Source organism: Arvicanthis niloticus, chromosome 1, assembly GCF_011762505.2.
Source record: "Arvicanthis niloticus isolate mArvNil1 chromosome 1, mArvNil1.pat.X, whole genome shotgun sequence".
NCBI lineage: Eukaryota > Metazoa > Chordata > Mammalia > Rodentia > Muridae > Arvicanthis > Arvicanthis niloticus.
Genome location: NC_047658.1, coordinates 107,729,199 through 107,751,847, shown reverse-complemented (window position 1 = coordinate 107,751,847; position 22,649 = coordinate 107,729,199). Strand labels below are relative to the sequence as shown.

Below are 22,649 nucleotides of genomic sequence, written 5' to 3'. Positions count from 1 at the left end.
GGCAGGCAGTGCCAGCTTCATAATTTATTGAACCAACCATTACTTACAAAGTAAAGCACATTTCTGCATACCTGAGAGTTGAAAATTATTCGCTTGGCTTTTACAGAGGGAATATGGTGTCCCAAGAGGAACTGCCCCACATAAGGAAACCTGCAAATCTTCCCAGGATGGTCATGCCATTTTGAACCCTAGGATAAGCAGGCTCAGAATTTGGGCCATATAGATGACCCAGAGTCCTGGGATATTTGAAGAGTCCAGCCCCAGCTCCACCCACTTCACTGTGGCCTCACCTAGGCCAAGAGATGTCAGCCAGGGAGGGTTACACTAAGGGAGAGAATGGGCTGGAGGGATAGGGTTCAGGTGATGAAGGCAGTGGAGCCCTGAAGGGCAAGCTGCTGGACCTAGTGCTGGCTTTGGGTCTGGACACCCCTGGGCTCGATGGCTGGGGCCTGAGGATACCTCCAGGGCTCTCAAGGCAGTCACTGCAGCCAATCTCTCACCCAGGACAGACCCCTCACCCAGGCTAGGCCCCAAGCTGCCCAGGACTCTAAGCCTACGTCCTCTGAAGGGCAGGTCTGCGGATCTCCCCAAGGAGCTGATGCCTGACTCAGGTGGCATTGGGTACTTTGGGGGAGAAGGGATCAAGTGAAAGCCTGATGTCCTGGAAAATTCTAGAAAGCAAGGAAGAAAACAGCATGTCAGAGAGAACCTGTCAGACAAGATGGTTAGTTGATGCCCATCCATAACCTTGCAGCCCGGAGACGGTGGCAGGCTAGGGGCAGTGCAACCACAGGTAGAGAGGGTTTCAAAGTCCTTTGTGGTACCTACAGGCGGGCAGCATCCCTTTCCCACTAGGCTACCTCCCTTTACCCTGCTTCATCTGCTTCCCAGAGAAAATATGGCTTCAGTCCGGTGGCTAGTTCTAGGGCAATGATTCTCAACCTATGGGTTTGACCTCCACAGGGGTTGCATACCAAATATCCTACATATACATATTTATATTATGATTCATAACAGTAGCTAATTACCACTATGGATGGAGTTGTAATGAAAATAATGTTGGGTTGGGGGTCACCAAACATGAGGACCTATGTTGCAGTATTAGGGAGGTAGAAAACCACTGTTCTAAGGCCAACAAAGTGCCATGAGGCCTGGGCTCTGGCTCAGGGTCATCTAAACTTCATCCTCCTCTAGTATGGTTCATCCCTGAGGCCTAGTTCTTAAGCTTCTGTAATAGTGTGAGGTAGGTGGCTAGGGTCGCTCAGTGCCTTTTAGGTCTAACATCTATAGCAGGAGATCCAGGCACTGTTCCAGTCAACCCTTCTGCTGGTCACTCTCCTACAGTCCTTTAACCTGTGCAGTTCTTGTCCATGGGGTGGCCGTTGTTAATTTTCTCCTGACCACTGCCCCAAGTACCAGGCAGTCTACAGAGGGGCAAAAGTGTGGTTGTTTGGTCCTTCAGAGATGGTCATTGACAACCTTTGTACGTCTTTTTGTCCGTGTCTACAAGGTACCTTTTTAAGGCTTGCTAGGCAGGGGTCTCCTCATCTGCAGTCACTCTGGTTCTCTTGGAAAGGGTTCTGCCTGGCTTAATTCTGTATCTCTATGCCAACCCAGGTCAGTCCTGCCTGGGTTGAAGCCACTGGATGTTCCTAACTTTCTGTGCCTTGGTCTCCTGATGGTTCTGTTAGGCACTTTCCTACCCCTGGATTCCTACCAGTTTCTCCTGAGAATTGTTGTCTGTTTCTGGATACCCTTGGGTACCATGAGGCTCTCAACAGATGCTTGCCTCTGGACTTGCCCTGTATCCTTCTTTGTGGAATGCCTCCCTCTCTTGTTTATTAGCTCGGGTGCCCTTGAGGGGTCATGGTGTGGAGGAAGACTTGGGCTAGAACCCTCTAGGTTTTGAAACCCATTCTCCCCGCTTTGCTAAGAAAAGGATTGTCTTATGCAGCTCCCCTGAGAGCCTGGCAGAGGAAGGGGCTGGACTACATTAGGCTGCTCTGAGGTGGGGATAGCCATACCCAGGTGAGGGATTAGGCTACTCTTAGGCATCAGGGTAGTACCTGAGACCAGGCGTGGTGGGGTTAGGGAAGTTTTGGGTCCAGTCTGGTCTTCCTGTTCTACAGAAGCCTTCTGTGAGTCCTGGGCTTGGACCTGAGCAGGTCTTTCCTGCTGGAACTCCAGCTGTCTTTGGAGAAGAGGACTGAGGTGGGGAAAAGGGAGAGCTGCAACCATGTCTGTCTCAGACCCAGACCCAAATGACCATCACACTGGGATGGACCACTGGCCTGAGGCTCCTGTGGCTATCCTGGGGGACCAGTGGCTGCTCAGCCGTGGAAGCTTCCATCCCAGATGCCCCCCACACCAGACAGGATAAAAGGTGGTAGGGCTGACAGGGAGAGGGGCACCAACCGCAGGCTAGGCTCCCTCCAGGCCCGAAGCCCAGTCATGGACAGGTCACAGCTTTCTGCAGGGTCAGGCCTTGGGGTGGAGGGTCTGATGGCCAGATCTGGCCTATGTGGGGGCAGCTGTTCCAGGGGTGCCCATTCCTAGAGAGGGAAAGGGCTGGTATGGGGACCCTGACCCTGGAATGGGAGGGCCAGAGCATGGGTATGCCAGTAGTCCTGGACACTGATATATGGTGGGGCAAGCTCTGGGTCATAGTCTGATTCAGGAGAAGGTCTCTGGGTGATGGTATATTGTGGGGTGAGGGCAATAGGTGATGGTCTACTTTGGGAAGGAGGGCTATAGTCCTCGCCTACTTTGGAGTGTGGGAAAGGCATACCTGATACTGGTTTCTTCGTTCCCGAAGGCCTTTGGTGGGGTTCCCACAGAGAACTTGACCAGGACCTGAAGAAGAGGGTTTGGCTATGGTTTGGAGTCAAGGTACTGCAGGGTCAGCACTGCGACATATAGGTTCAGTTACCATGGGTGAGGTTGCTGGCATGGTCTTCTGTGGCTGGGTTCTCAGAAAGCAAACCTTCAGGCAAGGGGCCCCCAGGGACCAGCAGGGATAAGGCCCATGGCTGAGTCTCAGGCACAGGCAAGGTTGGGTCAAGTTTCCGAATGGTGGCTCCATGGGGGTAATCTGTCCAGGGTTAGAACCAGAGATGATTGGGCTCATGCTAGCCAGCATGCTTCAAACTCAGACCACAGAGCACAACCCTGTCATTCAAGAAGCTGTGTGACCCAGGACTGGCCTTTGATAGTTCCTTTTTCCTTCTAGAAAGATCCACAGCATCAGACCCTCCTCTCCCTCAACATAGGACAGGGGAAGCCAACTGTTGCTGCTCATGGGAATCTCTTGACCTGGGACCAGTGTGCGTGGATCTGGGGAGATAAGGCTGGGAAAGGAAATAAAGTGCAATCACCCATCTCTGAAAGGCCTAGGGAACTAGTGGAGGTCTTTTTTCTTGGGGTTCAAGGAATCCTGTCCTCTTGGTGAACTGGTGGAGGCCTGTCTTCCAGGAGGGCTGGTAGAAGTCTCTTCTTGAGTCAGGGGTTGGGGCATAGTATTGACATCTGTAGTAAGTGTCTGGCCTACCCAGCCGAGGGAGGAGAATGTCAAGCACGCTGCCTTCCTTAATGGCTTCCTTCACCATCAGCCAGTCCTGGCTCAGCTTCTGGGGAGCAGGTAAGTTGGTACATGTGGTGGGTACTTCATCTAGGATATGGAGCTGAGGGATGAGCTTCTTTACCTCTGCTCTGTAGTTGTAGTCCTGGGGTGCCTATGAGGAGAGAGTAGGGGGCAGTAGACTTGAGTCTAGTGGGCCCCGTAGGTCAACTGTTTCCTGGGACTCCCTCTTCCAGACTGCTATGGTGCAGGACAAAGGAGATAGAATAGTGATACTGCCTTATCCTACTAGAGCCTAAGGCCTGCTGGGACTGGACTTTCATCCTCTCAGAATGTGTACCCTCACCCCTGAGGCCCACAGCCAAGGTTCAAGGAAGCCCTCTAGCATGTGCAGCTGATCATGGGTCAACAAGCAGCAGTTATTGAGGCAGACAGTGAACGTGGAGCATGTGTGGCATTCGTGGGGTGCATGTGGATTCACCTGCTGTAAAGGAGCTTGCATATACCTGATATTTCAAAACAGAATTAGGCTGTTTAGGCCTCCAGCAACAGAAGAGATGGAGCTCACAGAGAACAAGCCAGAAGGTACATGTGGGCCTAGAGGTCCCCATTCTGTGGGGCCCCTCCCAAATACATGCTGACTGGGTGTGCTGCATACACACCTTGTTGGAAGGGCCAGGGTCTGGCTTTAAGCACACCAGATTCCCCTCCAGTGTGAGCGTGGCCAAGCGTGGGCACAGCTGCAGGTACCGCATCTGCCCCAGGTCCTCCACATTGTTGCCCTCAAGGTCTAGCACCTCCAGTTGCTCCAGCAGGCACAGTGGGCTCAAGTCCGAGATGTTGTTGTAGGAGACATAAAGTTCCTAAGGACCACATGGGGGATCTCAGCTGGGGTCTGACCTAATCTCCATTCCTTGCCCCCAAGTGCTACACTACAGACTTACCTTCAGTGCCAAGAAGGAGCCAATGCCATCCAAGTCAGTCAGGCCACAGCGAGCCAGCCACAGCACCTGCAGGTGGCCCAGAGAAGTGCCCAGGTCTCTGCAGAAGGCAGGCAGAGTGGTGTGATGGTTAATCTTCAATGTCAACCTGACTGGAATTAGAATCACTTAGGAGACACATTGGGAGCATGTGTCTGTGAAGGCATTTCCAGAAAGATTTAACTGAGGAGGGAAGATCCACCCTGAATGTGGGTGGCATCTCCTCATGGGCAGGGATCCTGAAGAAAATAAAACGGGGGAAGGGAGAACGCCAGCTGATTTCTGGAACTCCATTTTCTGCTTTTTAATTTGCTCAGATGTGAGCAAGCTTCCACTTCCATGGATATGAGCTGCTCCTGCTGCCATGCCTCCCCTGCCTTGATGATGTAGCCCCTAAATCATGAACCAAATAAACCTCTCCTTTAAGTTGCTTCTCACCAGGTATTTAGCCACAGCAGCAACAATAAAAAGTAACTACTGTAAGTGACCAGTGCTGTCATGGGGTTGTCTTTGGCTAACAGAAGCCAATGCCATGCTACCACCCACTCTGGCTGCATGCGGGTGCAGGGATAGCTGTGACTTGCTTGTGGTAGCGTCCAGCTGATAGGCTCTAGAGATCTCTCCTCCCCACCTTTCCCTGCTGTAGCATCCTGGGCGTAGTTAAAATATGTCCTGGAGAGCTTATGTCTGTGGGCACAGAGGTCCTTGGAGCCAACACTTCACAAACATGCTGGGTGCTCAGTACCCACAACTTGTTTAGAAGGGTCAGGGGCCAGCCTGAGACATACCAGATTGGCCTGAGGAACTGCCTTTAAGCTGCTGCCTTGGCCCAGCTCTACCTGCTACCTGTGGCGCTCCCTCCCACGCTGGCCTACTATACCCATGGAGCCTCTTTTCCCTGAAATGTACACAGATTCTGTGTCTAAGGATCTGTCCTTGCTCTCTCTTGCTGTGATGCTCTTCCTGTAACACTGAACTGCTCTTTGCCTGGTAGTAAAATTGCCTCCTGACCTCAGGCTTCATGAACTACCTCTGATTCTCAGGGCTCTAAGTCCTTTTGGTAATGACTCGTCTGCCATGGAGCCTGTCTGGGGTTTGCTTTCCGCTGTTACTGTACTCTTACTCTTAGTTTTTGTCCTTCAGTTGTAAAGACTCATCATTTACTCAGTCAGTTGCCTTAAATCACCATTTTTTTTCTTTTTAAAATGTGTGTGTGTGTGTGTGTGTGTGTGTGTGTGTGTGTGTGTATACACACATTTGTGTGGGTGCTCATAGAGGGCAAAAGAAGATATCAGATCCCTTAGGGTTAGAGTAGTAGGTGGTGCCAAGCCACTTGATGTGGGCACTGGAACTGAATCTAGGTCATCTGAAGAGCAGTGTGTGCTTTAAACTGCTAGGCCGTCTTTCCAGCCCCCCTTTCGAAATGTTCTGTCTGTAGCTCAGGCTGGCCAGGAACTTGAGGCAGTTTTCATGTTTCAGCTTATTAGCACAGGTGTGTATCACCACACCAGCAATCAAATGACTATTTAATTATCCCTTGGATAGAATTTGTTTCTAGTGAGCCTGTGCAGATAGTCTTATCCAGAGACTCTTCATTTCTTGGTTCTCACAGACCCCTGCTGCTTCTGCTGGTATGGCTACTTGGGTGAGCTTGTCTTGGCAATGTTGTCCACCTGCTGCCACTGAGGGCGATGCTCCATCTTCTTCTGCCTTTGAATGTTTCATGGGATTTTGAGGAAAGCCCCATTTCCCCTTCTTAAAAGCAATTTAAAGCTGGGGGTGGTGGTATATACCTTTAGTCCCAATATTCAGGAGGCACAGGCAAGCAAGGTGAGTTCAAAGCCACCCTGGTCTACAGAGTGAGTTCCAGGATAGCCATGGCTCTACAAAGAAACCCTGTCTCAGAAAAAAAAAAAAAAGCTATTTGATTTTTTTTCTTGATTATCCTGGAGTCAGTTATGTTTTGATTTTTTCTATCCAAAGCCTCTTTACTTTATGACATGTTTCCTGTAGTCTTTGCATTTTCTGTGTTCTATCATCACAGTTTACTTCTGTCAAGATCTCAGATTCTGTGAGTTAGGCCTCCTCGCTGCATCATCTCTGTGACTCTTATTTTTATAGTAGTTTATTCTTTCTTTCTTCCTTCCTTTGTTTCTGTCTCTTTCCTCTCTGTCTCTTAATACAGGGGTGTACCACCACACCAGCTATCTATCTGTCTCCCTCCCTCCCTCCCTCCCTCCCTCCCTCCCTGCCCATCTCTCTCTCTTCTGTGTGTGTGTCTTCTACTCATGTATATATGACACCATAGCATCCATGTGGACACTAGAAGACAACTTGTTGGAACTGGTTCTGTCCTTCCTTTGTGAGCCTTTAAACACAAGATTGATTTTTACTTATGTGCCTTGTGTATGAGGATATCCTGGCAGGTCAGAAGAAGGTTAGACCACTACCTGGAGCTGGTTAAAGGTGGTTGTTAGCTACCTGACATGACTGCTGGGAACCAAATCCAGGTCCTCTGGGAGAGCAGTGAGTGTTCTTAACTGCTGCACTGTCTATCTTTTAAACTCTGTCACAGACGGAGTTTTAGTTTTATCACGCCAGTCTTAGCTCACATTGGTTTCCTGAGGGAAGGCTTTCAGTTTGCTTGTACCTGAGAAGCTGAGTTGTTTTCACCCATCCCTTTTCAGAGCTTACCCACTTCTTCTTGCAACCTGGAGCCCAGAAAAAGAGTTACACGACTGCTGAGCTTCAAGGAGTCAGGCAACTTCCATTTTGGGGGGGAGGGGGTTGGGTGGGCCACATATCCAGCTAAAGATGGATTCTTATTGTTGTAGAGGAGTATTAGGAAATAATTAGATTTTGCCATACCTTGTAATAATAGGAAAACTTAAAAATTTTAAGAGTTGATGGCAAAAAGTAAAGCTTTTTCCTTTTGCATTTGTAGAGTCTTGTAACAGATATGAAAAAAAAGTCTAGGTTTTAAAAAGTTAAAATAGCCTGGTATGGTGGTATACCTGTATTGCATGCAGTTCAGAAAGCTGAAGGGGACAACATCATGACCTCAGTTCAAAGCTAGCCTGGGCCACCTAGTGAAACCCCCCCCCAACCACCCATTATTTTAAATAAAACAAGCTGGGTGTGGTGGCTCATGCCTTTAATCCTACCGCTCTGGAGGCAGATATAGGTGGGTCTCTCAAGGATAGCCAATCTACAGAGAGAAAGAATTCCAGGACAGTCAGGATAACCAGAGAAACCCTGTTTCAAAAAGCCAAAAACCAGACAAACCAAGCCAGGCACTGTGGCTCACACCCGTATTCTCGGTAATTGGGATGTAGAAGCAGAGACAGGAAGATGAAGAATTCAAGACCAGGTGCTGGAGAGATAGATGATGGATTGGTGCTTAAGAGCGCTGGCTGTTTCTCTAGTGGATCAGAGTTCAATTCCCAGCATCAACATGACAGTTCACAACTATCTAAAACTCCATTTCCAGGGGATCTGACACCCTCTTCTGGCCTCTGAGAGTAGCAGTCATGCATATGGCACACTGACATACATGCAGGTAAAAGAACCATAACCATAAATAGATAATGATAAATAAAATAACAAAAAATAATTTGAGGCCAGTCTTAGCTATATAGTGAGTTTTAGGCTGGGACTTGAGACTGTTTGAATAAAGAAAAAAGCTGGAGGATTAGAACTGCAGCAAGCCCTCAGCTCAAGGAGAAGAAACAATAACAAAGCCAAGAGGGCAGGATGAGGTCAGGAGAAGGCTGAGCTGTAACAAGCAGAAAAGGTTAACAGCCCAGACTTGATTTTCTAACTGGCAAGACTAATGAAGGATTAAGTTAAGAGAGACAATGCACATACAATGCTTTTGAAAAGAGAATCAAGGTGGCCATGGCAGCAATGGAAGAGGATAAAAGACCATTATGAAGCATGCACTAACAGCTTTAAACCTTGACAAGGTGGTTACTGACAGAAACAGATGATGGCAAAGTGGGTAAAGTGCCTTATGTGCAAGAATGAGGACCTGCACCCACTTAAGCATACACACATATAGTGGCATACACACACAGTCTAAGCACTGGGAAGCAAGAGGTGGAGGTAGGCTCATCCCAGGGGCTCACTGGCCAGCTCACCTCACCGAAACATCAAGCTCTGCGTTTAATGAGAGACACTGTCTTAAAAAATAATGTGTGATAGTGGAAGACAATGTTGACCTCTGGCCTCCACATGAATATGCATAGGCAGTGACACCTGCATATATGTGTGTGCACATACACATACCTTGCCCCTACCACTACTACCACCACCACCATGAGCAACAAAAACCTGATTTGATAGTAGTACTCTTCTGGTTGAGCCATGTTTAAAAGTATGTTATAAAACTGGGGATTGAGGCGTATATCAGTACTTAAGAGGCTGAGGCAAAGGAACCTATTGAGTCTAAATATAGCCTAGGCTAAGCAAAATTCAAGGCTAGCCTATGGTATCACATGCCTAAATCTGGCAGGTGCAGTACCACCAAAGTTGGAGGGCAGGGCTAGAGAGAGAGAGAGAGAGAGAGAGAGAGAGAGAGAGAGAGAGAGAGAAACGCTCAGAGGGTAAGAGAACTAGCTGTTCTTCCAGAGGACATGAGGTGCCAACACCCACATAGCAGATCACACCTATCTGAAGCCCCAGTGTCAGGGAACTCAAAGACCTCTTTTGCTCTCCTCATGCCCTAGGCATACACTTGGTATATAGACATTCATACAGGCAAAATACCCATAAGTATATAAATAATGAAAAATGAAAATATAATCCAGTAGTATTGACATTGGGGTGCAAGGGTGACTTACCACCATTAAAATTCATTAAGGGAGAACACAACAATAATAAGACTAAGGGAGAAATGTCAGTTACATCATCCTTGATGGAGACAATGGACACATGCCAGTCAAAACCAGGAATAAGCTCAGGATGCCTGCTACTATCATTGCTACTGGTTTTTTTTTTTTTTTTTTTGGTTTTTCAAGACAAGGTTTTTTCTGTGTAGCCCTAGCTGTCCTGGAACTCACTCTGTAGACCAGGCTGGCCTCAAACTCAGAAATCCGCCTGCCTCTGCCTCCTAAGTGCTGGGATTAAAGGCGTGCGCCACCACCGCCTGGCTCATTGCTACTGTTTAAGGGGATTCTGGCTACTAGGCCCTGACAAGTACTATAAAGCAAGAAAAAAAAAAATAGCAAAAGGGCTAGCAATCAGGAGGCAAGACTATGAGGCACTGATAGTGTAATGCTGAACTAACTCCACGTGTGAACTTTGGGGAGTTCAGATACACAAAAAGACATGACCTACTCAGGAAACCAACAGTGTTTCTTCTCAGTTTTTTTCTTTTAACCCTAGAGAGTAGGCAGAAGAGTCTCACGTATCCTAGGCTGCCTTGAATTCCATATGAATAATAGCATCCCCTAAAGTGCTATTTTAACTTAGATGACTGAAAAGGTGAGCTACACAGAGAAATGATGTCTACAAACAAACAAACAAACAAAATAACAAAAACCCTCTTTGTCCTCTCTCCTATCATTCCTTTCAGCTTTTGGAATAGCATCTCATTCTTTGCCAAGTTGGGTCAGAAGTCACTCTGTAGCCCAGTCTGGGAACAAACTCATCACAATATCCCTTCCTCTGCCTCCTAAGTATTGAGATTACTGGTGTGAACCACTACACCTGGTAATATAGTATTTCCTCACATTTGTAATAATTACACAGAAAGAAAAAAAAAAGAAAACAGAAATAAGATAGTATATACAAGCACAGCCACTGTAGTCAGTATGTGTGGGCCATGTGGCTCTGGTTTTAGGAACGTGATTCTGAGTATCACCTGGTCCAGGGGCACGAGGTTGGTGGTGGAGCTAGTTGGTCCACTAGGACTATAATTCCCATCTCTTAGGTAACAGTTGGTGGAAGAAACTGGGCTGGGTCTTACCAGGCACATGGAAACGGGTGCTGAGGATATTGCCTAGGTCTTACCAGGGGTGTGGGAACGGTTTCTGAGGATATTACTTATACTTCACAGGGAAAATAGCCCCCTTTGTAGATGAAGGCACCTCCTAGGTCATGTTTGAAGTCCTGGTTTCACAGCATGACTGCCAACTTTATCTTCCCATTGATAGTTTCAGTATATGTGTTGACTTTTTCTCATTTCACTGATAGGGCCTACATTGTTCCAACATGACCTCATCCCAACTAACCAGAGCCACAATGACTCAGGACTATCAAGGTTAGTCTGGAGTAAGGGTAGTAGAGGAGAGTGTAGTACAGACTGTGAACTTACATAGATAACCCAGTACTGAGGTAAGAGGAGACCAGCTAATGATCCAGAGTTCTTTGCATATACACGTGGTCCTCACAAATGATAGACCAGACTGGAGTTTATTGGGAATGACATTGCTTTGCAGACAACTTTGCACCAGAATATAAAAGATAATTCCTAGGAATTAACAAGAGAAGACAATCCATGCCTAAATTAGCACATGGTGTAGGAATTGAGTCCTGGCATCTCTTTGCAGGGAGAGAATGACAAGCACTGAAGGAATGTAAAAGGCGTGCAATTTTGTTTTGTTTGGTTGTTTTTTTGAGACAATAGTTTTCTCTGTGTGGTCTTGGCTATCCTAAAATTATCTCTGTAGACCAGGCTGGCCTCAAACTCACCATCCTGCCTGTTTCTGCCTCCCAAGTGCTGGGATTAAAGGCGTGCACCACCACTGCTTGACCATCCAAATTTATTTTAACAAATTATCTGTGAAGCATCAGAATGTGAGTGGGGTTTCACACACAGTGGCACTGAGCACCAGATGCCTGTCCAAGCTCTGACAGCATGAAGTCTTTCTGTGTCAGTTCTAGCCCATGCATTTAGAACATTTGCATGTATGTCGGTAGTTATTTTCAGGGGCTAAATTATCTCATCTTCAGGTGAGATGACAGCCACCATAAAATTATTTCCTAGCCCTTATAACACTACCTGAGATTTTAATATTTAATGCTCATCTTTGCAGTCATCTAAGTTAAAATAGCACTTTAGGGGATGCTATTATTCAATCTGTTTCCTGTTATAAATATCTGTTAATTTTCAGTCATTCCAGGTTGGTAAACACCAATGAGCTTAGGTGCAGGATTGGATAACTGAAAGAAACCAAAATGACACTGTTTTTCTTTGCCGTGATCAAATTGCTGAGGGTGTTTTCAAAGCATTTGCAATCTGAATATATTTCCTTTAGAATGATTTTGTTATGTTTCTTTTTTGTCATTTTGAGACAGAGTCACATGTGTTCCAGGTTGGCCTTGAACTCACTATCTATGGAGCTGAAGCTAACCTTCAACTTTGATACTTAGTGTGAGATCACAGGCCTGCACCACTACACCCAGCTTCATATTTCTTAGTTGTGAACCACCTTTACTTCTGTGTCATGGTTTCTATTGCTTGTTTGTTTTTTAGAGTCAGGGTCTCACTGTGCAGCCCTGGGTGGCCTGAAATTCACTTTGTACATCGTGTTGGCCTTGAGCTTACAGAAATGACACTGTCTCAGCTTTCCGAGTACTGGGATTAAAGGTGTTTGTTACCATACCTGGCATCCTTCATTTTATTTTAGGTGCTTTCTTTTTATAGACCTTTATTGTTCTTTGAAATAATTTGTTCACCCAGACCTAGAAAACTTCTCTGTTAATCTGAAGGAAGAGCCACCTGGTATTCTGATACCATGTGACTCCAGTCCTGTGTCTTCTCTAGAAAGGGCTGCTGGGCTCCAGCACCATGTGGCTCCATGGTGCAGAGGCATCAGCTCTCAGATCTTTGCCTGCATTTATACATCTTCATTGTTTTGTTGAATTCTGTTTAATGCTTTATTTGTTAAACAGCAGTATAAAGAGATCAACTGGAAACAACTGGATGCTACACTTGGAGTCCAGTTCAGATAGTAAAAAACTTGAGAGAAAATGAGAGCAAGAGGAGAGAGCCAGAGCAGTGTGTGTGTGTGTGTGTGTGTGTGTGTGTGTGTGTGTGTGTGTGCTGTGGATTGAATCCAGGAGCTCATGTATGAATGACAAGCACTCTACCAACTGAACTACATCCCAGCCTCTTTCTAGAATTTTGACTGGAATTTTCCTCCTTACACTTCAAGGCTCTGGCCAGCAGCATCTTCACAAACACCTTTATTCAAACTGCCAGTCTGCCAGTCTGCTGTACTCTTGGCTTTGTTCTTTCTAGTCCAGTGAGACAGAACCACAAGGTGGCCTAGCATTTTGAATGCAATATTTTAAGCTAGTTCTTGAGAACTCTAAGAACACTAAACTTTCTTAATATTTCAGTCCCTGTTCAGGAGATATGTGTTCTGTTGGGTCTAGCTTCAAGTAGAGGGTCAGCTTGGAGGCAGCGCCTACCTTCTCTTTTTCCTAGAGATGTCAGCCATTTCCCTCTATCATTAGGCCATTAGGGTATAGTTAATGGCTGGGTTGCAATGAGGTAAGGGATCTCTGGAAGTTCTAAGTCTAGACTGATTTGAGGCTGTCTGCCAGAAACCCCTCACTTTTCAGGAAGTCAGGGAACACACTTGGCCTACCAGCTGCAGGACCTAGTATGACCACCTTGAACAAGACCCCAGCTTTGGTTTTCCTATCACTTACAAGTGACAGGTGCTTCCATAGGAGGGTGATAAGAGGTACTTGCCTCACTGTAGGGTGCTAGAAATAGGAACCAGAGACACCAAGACAATTGGAAGGCAGGATACCTGGGACCTACCCATAAAGGGTCTTACCCTAGAGTCTCTCCTCTCACCCTTCCACAAAGCCCACATCTGAGTAATGTCTCTAAAACCATTTGACAGTAGCCTTCACCCTCCAAGGGTCAACAGGGTAGAACAGAGTCTTGAGAATAGGGGCAGCCTGCCATCCATCGCTGAGTTCCAGGCCCAGCCCTTGCTTGCCCTAGACCAGGGTCTCACCTGAGGGAGCCCAGGCAGCTGTGGTTCAGCTTCAGTTGGATCAGGTTAGGGAGGTGCAATCCTGTGGACCATAGAAAAAAGAGGTTGGCTTGGCCCCAACAACCCTGCCCATGTCTTTGCAGTGGCTTCTGCTCCCCATACTCCCAAAAGGCATCAACATCTGAGGGGCTATTCACAGGCCCATGGCCTATTCTGGCTCATAGTGGGACTGACTCTGTGGGTCCTCTTAGGGTATTCTGAACCTTCTCTCCTTCACCGTGTAGGACTGCATGCCCTTTCACCCATGTATAGGCTAACACAGGTAAATGGTGCAGAAGGTACACACACTAGCAAGGACTTGGCTAGAAGTGGAGCCAGGGTGGCATGGGTGAGGTGAACCCTGAGCATCTCCCCTCATTGACTCCCAGGGCCTGAAGCATTCCCCCACTCTGAGAGAGATCTTTTAGTATGCAGCAAATTAGGTAACAAGTCTCAGGAATGCCCTGTCAATGTCCTGCACTGCCTAATGCTCCAGAAGACTCCCATTTTCAAAGCTTCTTAGGGTAGGACCCTGACCCTCTGAGACAGAATCTCTGAAAGATGAAAAGAGGAGTGTAGGGCAGCCTATAAGGCCCCAAGGAAGAGCAGGCATTCCTTGATCTCACAGGTGCACAGAGATCCTACATGGAGCTGTCAAACATTTATATGCAAAATTGAAAACCAAGTTAACCAGGATGGGGAGTGTTTAACTTTACTTGTAATCAGAGAAAAGCAAACAAAATGCACAAGCATCCTGAACAGCAAGAATCTTTCCTGTTGGGATGGTTTTGGTGAAATTTGAACAAGGTCTGTGGATAGATGAGAGCACTCTATCAGTATCCTTTTCAGACTTGGATCTTTATACTGAGAGTACTTAAGATAATGTTCTCCATAGGAAGTGGGCACTAAAGCATTAATGAGCAAGAGGAACCGTATCTCAAACAGATTAAAAAACATGGTTTTCAGAGGTAGGTGTGTGGGTGGGTGTGTGTGTGTGTGTGTGTGTGTGTGTGCGCGCGCACACACACACACACACTCAAGCAAAGCTTGAGTAAAAGAGAATGGTAAGATCCCTGTGGTAATTGTAGAAGGGGAGTCTGGGGAAAGGGTTCATGAGGGATCCATATAACATTTGTACACTGTATCTATACATTCCAGATCATTCCCAAACGCGCTCTGGGAGTGCTTTGCATGGAGCATAGTACCTTTGCTATTTTGCCATACTGGTGCTGGTGTTTGGTGTGGTCCCTCTGAAAAGTCATTTAAGAATATAGACCCCCGGGCTAAAACTTCTAAGCTGAGTATGGATGGATCTTAGTTCTAAGGTCCTATCTTAAGGAAAGAGACGTGCTGCCCAAGGTGTTTGCTAGCTTTTCATTTACAACCAGGAAATACAATTGGCTCATTGAAAGGTCTAGCTGTGACAGTCCCAGGGGCATGGGTGTGACCAGCGGCTCTCACCGAAGTTCCCCAGGCTGTTCTTACGGGTGTCCACACACATCTCCAGCACCCTCACCAGTTGGAGGTCATCTACCTGGGCCAGGGCCTGCTGCAGAAATCATCAGGTGTCACTCCAGGCTCTCTCTCCATGCTCTTGGCTGAGGACTCTGTAAAGGTGCCTACTGGAGCAGGTGGAGATGCTCCCCTGACTCATCCGGGTTGGGCTTTCCATAAGAGTTTGGCTGGTGGGCATGACATGAGCAGAGACTGTAACTGTTTGACTACCAGGGAAGCAGTGCTGCCAGGGAAGGGCCTGCACTTGGGGTGCCAGTCTCTAGATGAGACCTTCAGAACAGACCCAACAATGCAGTTGGACCCCAGAGGCCTTCTAAGCAGCATCCAGCCACAGCATACCTGGACCAGAGGACATACAAAAACACTCATGCTGGAAGTCAAGGCATGGGAGCCCTGCTGGTCTGTCTGTTCTTGTAGATGGTCTCTTAGGACCCCGGGCTGCACCTGCTATGGCATCAGTGGATACCATGGGGAGCACCTGCAGGTTCTGGCCTAGCAGGCCAACCAGTTACTCTGAGGAGATCCTGGGTGATACCATCCCTCAAGTTTCTCTTCTTCATGGTGGCCAACCATGAGTAAGTTGCAAACTGTAAGTACTGAGAGCATCAGAGTTACCCAGGTGGACTCTACAAAACTTTAGGACTCAGGAATGGGGTACAACAATGGGCTCTCACACTGGGTTTGGAGGAAAGCTTTTACCTGCTGCCAATGTAGTCAGTGTACCAAGGACAGACCCTGCCTGAGGCAGGGACAGAGGAGACAGAGGAACTCTAGCCTTGGTAGGGGGCCATGGACCATCACCAGCTGCCCTTCCAACATCCCACTATGCCACCTCTTTGTCCTCCCTGTTGCAATATTAGCTCTTGAGTAAAGGACTTCTTGTTGGCTTGAGCACAGGCCTCAGCCAATAGAATACTGGCCCAACAGTGCCATCTGTGATCTCAATGTCTGGGGATGCTTGTGTCTGCTGTCACTTGGGGTTGCTGACAGGGACCCTAAGGGTAGAAAGGCAGGGGGTACCTAGTGGAGAGAAAGCTAGATATCAACAGAAAGGGTACCCGATGTTACTTCATGAAGACCCATGTCGGAGCCTCAGGCCCTAATCACTTACCAGTCGAGCAGGGGATAGGTGCTCCTCCACCCGCCGCTCCCTATGGATATCCCCATGGCTGCCCAGTCTCTTGTTTTGTGGGTGGGGATTGTTTAGGCCCTGCCAGCTCAGCTCCCGTACCCGGATACTAGCTGTGCCTGGTCGAGACCCCTGGGATCCATCCCAGGCTGGGTCCATCCACGTCCAACCTGTTAAGAGAAGCAGAGGGCCAAGTCTCCTTTACAAAGTTCTAGTTCACAGCAATGGCCCACAAAGCCACTAGATCAACTCTAATCTTCCATGAGCTTTCCATTTCCCAGCCTGATTTAGCCTGGCCTGAGGGGTCGGGGGCAATGTCAATGGTCTAGATAACTGGATAGCACAGATCCCTGGCCCTAGTTTCAGCTCAATTTTTTTTTTTTTTTGCTTAGGCTGATACTGTCCCTTTGCTTCTGTATTTTTAAAAAAAGATGTATTTACCCATTTTACAATTTGTGTGTGTATGTATTAGTGTGTGTGTGCATGTGTATGTATGTGGAGACCAGAGAACAACTTTGGGTGCCATCTTCTACTTTTGAGATAACGTTTCTCACTAGCCTGGGACTCACCAAGTAGGCTAAGCTTTGTCTCCACAGTGCTGGGATTATAAGCCTACACTACCATGCCTGGCATTTTGTATGATAATTTTGGGGATCAAGCTCAGGTCTTCATGATTATAAAACAATCAATTTGTTGTCTGAGCTATCTCCTTGGCCCCTGGTTCTATATTTGTTTCCCACAGTGTCCACACAATGAGTGTGGCTCCAAGCTTTGCTATCTGGGGCCTCACAAAGGCTATGAGTTGGGTCTGGAAAGCTAGCTCAGTGGTTAAGAGCACTTGCTCCTTTTGCAGAGGACCTATGATTCCTAGCATCCATGTTAGGAGGCTCACAAATGCCTCTAACCAAGGCTTCAGATGCCCTTTTCTGGCCTCTAAGGGCACTTGTACTCTCTCTCTCTCTCTCTCTCTCTCTCTCTCTCTCTCTCTCTCTCTCTCTCTCACACACACACACACACACACACACACACACACACACACACACACACACACAGAGGCTGTCAGGCTAGGGATACGAACAAGATGCCTGTAGTGACCAGCAGCAAGTGGTTACTGACAGTTCCCTGGGCTGACTGCCCAGCCCATGTGGATCTTCCTTCATTAATGATCTCTTGAGTCTAGGTTTAGGATCAAGATAGCAGACATTACCTCCAACCACACATTCCTCTAAGTACCTGAAGGTAGCTGGCTCCTGCTGTAGGTCAAACATCCGGGCAAGGGGGCCACATATGTCTACATGCAATACCTGTAAACGAGAATTAGATTAGCTTCTTGGTTAGGTCACTGTGCTCCGTGGCATCTGAGCTGGCCAAGGTCACAGCAGCAGAAGCAAGCAGGTACAAGAATGGGGGCAGTTAGGTGGAGGCCTGGTCCTGAACTCCCTGTGACCATTCTAATGGAGGATGAAGCTCATACAGTGAGGATCCAGCCAGGGTCCCTCTAGGTCACCCAATGCAAAGGAAGACGTGACCCAAATCCTACTTCTACTCCTAAAGGGCGATCCTGGGAATGCTCTTGTCAATTATCTTCTGTGGCCCCCTCTCCTGCACTCCTTCCCATACTTTTAGAGTTATTTCAGGTGTCTCTACACCTCTGGTAGGAAACCCATAAACTGTTTCTCCTTAAAGATACAGAAGTGTTTGGCCCCAGATCTTATATTCAAGAGACAATGGCTAGAGTGAGAACTCTATTCAGAACATTAAGTATTCTTTCTTCTTTGGTTATCCTCCGTGGCCTCCATCCAGGTTTGCCCGACCCCTAACTCCTGTACTTCCTGTCTTTCCCAGATACATTTTTCTAGTAAGAGTGATCCCCTTCCACTGCACTCCATGATTTATTGCTTACTCTGTCCTGTATGCCTTGTCCCACAAGATGTGGGCCGCACTCCTCGGCCCAGGTTCCCCCTAGCGCAAAGGACATGGAAAGGCGGTGCCAGGCTCTCACCTGAGGGGTGGGCCAGGGTGCCCAAGACTTGGGGCGCAGCCCTAGGCCCCTCCACCGCGGCGGTCGCTCTCTCAAGTGAGGGCTTTTTTTTATTTATTTATTATTTTTATCACCGCGGTGGGGTTGCGGACCTGGCGCCATGGCAACGGGGGCGGGGCTCATTTGAATACCCAAATATTCGTGAGCCGCGGGCATCCGGGGCTGCGGCAAGATGAGCCCCGCCCCCTAGCAACGGTTGCCGGGACACGCGGCAGATCCGGTGGAGGAGCTCCCTAGAGTAAGAGAGACAAGCCGGACGGCTGAACTCAAGTGAAGACACTCACAGTGGTTCAGAGAGCCGCCCCTGAGAGGCTTCTGGCCAGCTCTCGGTTATCTGCCTGCTAGATGAATAGAACAAGCCAAGCTCACACCCCGGGCGGCGACCGGGGTGAGCGTGCAACCCCAGGCCTGCACCACCTGAGTAAAGCCCTGTCGGTTTTCTGAGGACGTGCTTACTCGTTTCTTTGAAATGTCAAAAACTGTTGAAAACATGTCATTTGCGTCTGACACAGATGTACCCTACTTGCTTGAGTGGGTGGAACACTTCATTTCGCCCCAATACCAACTTTTCTGACTTTCGGGGTCGATCTTCAAGAGGACGCAGTATTGGGACCTCGAGTTTGAGAGAGGTAGGGGGTCTTCTCCAAAGCGCGGTGTGATGGGCCGACGCTGCCTACGAGAACAGGCAGCTAGGGGTTCCGGCGAACTCTGTCTTCCTTTGGTATTCCGCGTCCGTGGTGCTGACTGTCCCCGACGCCAAGACCGGGTCGGAATGCCCTTTCCGCTCGTGGGCCTTTGGGCTTTTTGTGAGGCTGCAGGGTGGAGGCTCTGTGGAAGGCCCTCGTCGCAACCCGAGCGTGCACCAGTTTCTCTCTGGAGGAATCCCAGGCTCGTAAGCACCGTCTCCGTCTCTGTCTTCTGCACCTAGGAACTAGACATCACTGTTGAGTGCAGCACCCAAGTTCCGACACTGCCCTCCCCGCTGCTCCAGGAAGCCCCGCCTAGCTGCGGCTTCAGACGGATGGGTTGCTCAGCCAACCACAACAGGTCGCGGTGGGGAGGAGTTTAACCAATCACCGGCCGCCTCGAGTTGACGGACGGGTGTGGGGCGGAGCGGGGCGGGGCGAGCGCGGGCCCGGCCAAGTCCCCGCCGTCCGCTCCCGGCGCCCGCAGCCCGAGCCGCACCCGCCGCGGACGGAGCTCATGCGCGGGCCCAGCCGGCGCCCGTCCGCGCCCCCGCCCTGCCCCGGCCCCGGCCCCGGGGGCAGTCGCGCCAGCAATCGGTGAGTGCGGGCACGGGGTGGGGCGCGGGGCGCAGGTGATCGGTGCTTCCTTGCTCCTCTCGGCCCGACAGCGTGCCTAGCGTCAGGCTGCCCGCCTCTGCGGCCGGGCTCGCTCTGCCTGTGGCCGTCCTCCCAGCGAGGCGCCGCCCGGGCCTCCGGAGACTCTGCGCCCCGCGGCCATCACGCTCGGGCCTCGGGGCCACAAGGACACCCTCGTTGGGCCCCAACCAGGGCCTTCTGCTCCCAGCTACCCCTCGCGTTCCTGCAGTCACCTGCTTCCCACACCCTCAGCCGCTTTTTTTTTTTTTTCCCCTCCTCTCTGTGAAAGCTCCTTGGCCCCTTGTGGAAGGTTTGTCTTAGTGGAGGGCAGGGTCCTTCTCCAGCTACCCTCCCCCCGCTGCCGGGACCGCGCCTGGCATGCAGTAGGCGCTCAGTAAATAGTTGTAGGTTGCACCCACATGCCGGCGGGCCAGAGCCGGTTGTAGGTTGGCATTGGCCTGCCTGGGCACGCTGAGGCCGCCGTGGCAGGACCTGTTTTTTGGGGGGTGGCCTCAGCCCTCAGGCGCCTCCAGTTGAGGGTTTCTGCCTACCTAGCGACTTCTAATTTGGGTGCGTGGTTGGGAGAAGCTCTCAGCTGTCAGCCCTGCCTTGGGGGCCTCTCCCTGCTTCCTCACACAGCCTTTAAGTGCTGGGGGTGGGGGTGGTCCTCCCTTTTCGAGCTGGAGGTGCCACAGGTGATCGACTGGGCCATTGGCTGGCCTGCCTGCTTAGTGCTGGAGAGAGCCCTTGGGTCAGGCAGTTTCAAGTGGCAAGGGCCTGGCTAAGTGTGCTTCTCATTGGCAGGTGGGGCAGGAGCTCCTGGATTGGCAGCCCCTGTAGAAGCGATGACAGAATACAAGCTTGTGGTGGTGGGCGCTGGAGGCGTGGGAAAAAGTGCCCTGACCATCCAGCTGATCCAGAACCACTTTGTGGACGAGTATGATCCCACTATAGAGGTGAGCTCTGTCTGGCTACCTGCCAGAGGTGGGCTCTGGCAGTGGTCATGGGTAAATGTCGGGACAGACCCAAATAGCCAGGTCTTGTAGGTAGTATGGGTCTGACTCCTACCTGATCCATCAGGGTGTGAGAGGTGCGAGGGTAGGCTGGCTCTATGGAATCTGTCTGAGGAGAGGTAGGACCCCCTAAGCTGTGTTCTTTTTGCAGGACTCCTACCGGAAACAGGTGGTCATTGATGGGGAGACGTGTCTACTGGACATCTTAGACACAGCAGGTCAAGAAGAGTATAGTGCCATGCGGGACCAGTACATGCGCACAGGGGAAGGCTTCCTCTGTGTATTTGCCATCAACAACACCAAGTCCTTTGAAGACATCCATCAGTACAGGTGAGCCACCTATCGCTAGCTCATGAACCCATGGCATACATGAGGAAGGTTCTGTGTGCACACTGAGGCTTTATGTCTTTTTTTGAATGTCCTGGACACAGTCATGCCTGCAGCCTGCTAGCTGGCTCATATACACCCCATCCCCCTCCAGGGAGCAGATCAAGCGGGTGAAAGATTCAGATGATGTGCCAATGGTGCTGGTGGGCAACAAGTGTGACCTGGCCGCTCGCACTGTTGAGTCTCGGCAGGCCCAGGACCTTGCTCGAAGCTACGGCATCCCCTACATTGAAACATCAGCCAAGACCCGGCAGGTGAGCCTGTTGCCTGTTCCCCTCTCCACAGCTAGTCAAGGATTCACCGTCCCCCACCCCCCCAGCCAGGGAGCAGAGCTCATCGCCCCTCTCCCTCAACACAGGGCAGCCGCTCTGGCTCTGGCTCCAGCTCCGGGACCCATGTGACCCAGCGGCCCTCATGCTGTAAGTCTCCCAGACCGCAGGGCTGTGAGGGAGGCAAGGGCCAGGGTCTGGGCTTATGCCCTGCAGTTCTGGGTTCACACAGCTCCAGGGCAGGATGGGGTCCATGGAGAGAGCTGCCCTGAGCCAGGCCGGAGCGGTGACCCAGGGGCCTAGTTCTTTTTGTCCCCAGTGTCCTATGGATACTTGCTAGTTTTAAGTCCTTCAGTGTTGTTAGGTTGTTCAACTTGAGACGTACTGGGGTCTGGGAGAGTCCTGAGTTAAGTGGCTCTGACTCTCAGTGATGTTCAGGAGTGAACACACTTAAGGAGAGCGGCTGGGCCTTTTAGATGGCCAGAGCCCAGCTCCCTATTTGTGTTGCTTTGGTGGCTAAGGAAGGTTAGGGTGTTTCCTTATCCAGACAGGGAGTCTATTACCCAGACAGCACCCTGTGTCTCCTCAGCGCCCTCTCTGATCCAGTCTCTTTGTTCCAGGGTGTGGAGGACGCCTTCTACACGCTAGTACGTGAGATTCGGCAGCATAAACTGCGGAAACTGAACCCACCTGATGAGAGTGGTCCTGGCTGCATGAGCTGCAAGTGTGTGCTGTCCTGACACCAGGTGAGGCAGGGACCAGCGAGACATCTGGGGCAGTGACCTCAGCTAGCCAGATGAACTTCGTATCCACTTTGATGTCCCTGCTCCCCCAATTCTGCCAATCCCCCTGCCTGCAGTCAGTCATGTCCTTTGTGCCCGCCCCGGCACAGGCTCAGGACGTGGAGGTGCCGGATGCAGGGAGGAGGTGCTGACGGAAGGAAGGAAAGAGGAGGGAAGGAAGGAAACGATGCTGGAGCCAGGCCAGGCCAGGGATGGTGGACAGATGTGACCAAGACCTTCGCATGGACAATTTGAACAGACTGTCATGAACTGTCCCTGTTGTCACTGGCACCCAAGTCCTCCACCCCTCTCAGTTCCCTCCAGGCGCCTATGAGGGCACATATTGAATCACAGTAAATTATTTGACGGTCTTGACTTGTCTCTGGCTGGAGTAGGAGGTGTAGTGCCTGTGGCCTCACAGAAGATACTGGGAACCTGGGATCCATCATCTGCCTTGTTCCTGTTTCTAGAAGAGGCAGGGGAGGCTGGGACATTGAACTGTGCAGCCCTTCCTTCTGCTTGCCCCAACTGTCTTCTTGTGTTTCCTGCAGAAAGTTATAGGCAACACAAGAATAGTCAGGTGATACGAAAAGTGACCTATTGTGCTTTAACTAATGGGAGGAGGAGGGCTTTGAGAA

At 49.8% G+C, this 22,649-nt stretch overlaps 2 protein-coding genes across 15 annotated transcripts; one reads left to right on the top strand and one right to left on the bottom strand.

The window, feature by feature from the left end:
• Window positions 1-15: 15 nt before the first annotated feature.
• Lrrc56 (leucine rich repeat containing 56) lies at window positions 16-19,306 on the bottom strand. 11 transcript variants are annotated; one of them, XM_034513786.2, is made up of 13 exons: window positions 18,695-19,306; window positions 17,431-17,501; window positions 16,180-16,367; window positions 15,015-15,102; window positions 13,536-13,596; window positions 4,522-4,618; window positions 4,240-4,440; window positions 3,548-3,731; window positions 2,930-3,091; window positions 2,789-2,853; window positions 2,416-2,552; window positions 2,067-2,206; window positions 16-671 (listed from the first exon to the last, which is right to left on the bottom strand). In XM_034513786.2, exons 3-13 carry the CDS (start codon window positions 16,354-16,356, stop codon window positions 325-327), a joined length of 1,659 nt encoding a protein of 552 aa, XP_034369677.1. In that variant the 5' UTR covers window positions 16,357-16,367; window positions 17,431-17,501; window positions 18,695-19,306; the 3' UTR covers window positions 16-324. The 11 variants fall into 11 exon arrangements, with proteins under 11 accessions (XP_034369677.1, XP_076769327.1, XP_076769320.1 ...); XM_076913212.1 differs by lacking the exon at window positions 18,695-19,306 and adding an exon at window positions 18,200-18,355 and having other exon boundaries at window positions 15,015-15,160; XM_076913205.1 differs by lacking the exon at window positions 18,695-19,306 and adding an exon at window positions 18,200-18,355.
• Window positions 19,307-19,390: 84 nt separating this feature from the next.
• On the top strand, window positions 19,391-22,382 carry Hras (HRas proto-oncogene, GTPase). 4 transcript variants are annotated; one of them, XR_013103984.1, is made up of 7 exons: window positions 19,391-19,521; window positions 20,365-20,516; window positions 20,725-20,903; window positions 21,055-21,214; window positions 21,319-21,379; window positions 21,850-21,975; window positions 22,122-22,382. XR_013103984.1 is itself a non-coding variant. In XM_034499617.2 (6 exons), the coding sequence occupies exons 2-5, from the start codon at window positions 20,406-20,408 to the stop codon at window positions 21,967-21,969; spliced, it is 570 nt and encodes a 189-aa protein (XP_034355508.1). In that variant the 5' UTR covers window positions 19,391-19,521; window positions 20,365-20,405; the 3' UTR covers window positions 21,970-21,975; window positions 22,122-22,382. The 4 variants fall into 4 exon arrangements, 3 of the variants coding, with proteins under 3 accessions (XP_034355508.1, XP_034355518.1, XP_034355498.1); XM_034499617.2 differs by lacking the exon at window positions 21,319-21,379; XM_034499627.2 differs by having other exon boundaries at window positions 21,850-22,382.
• Window positions 22,383-22,649: the final 267 nt, after the last annotated feature.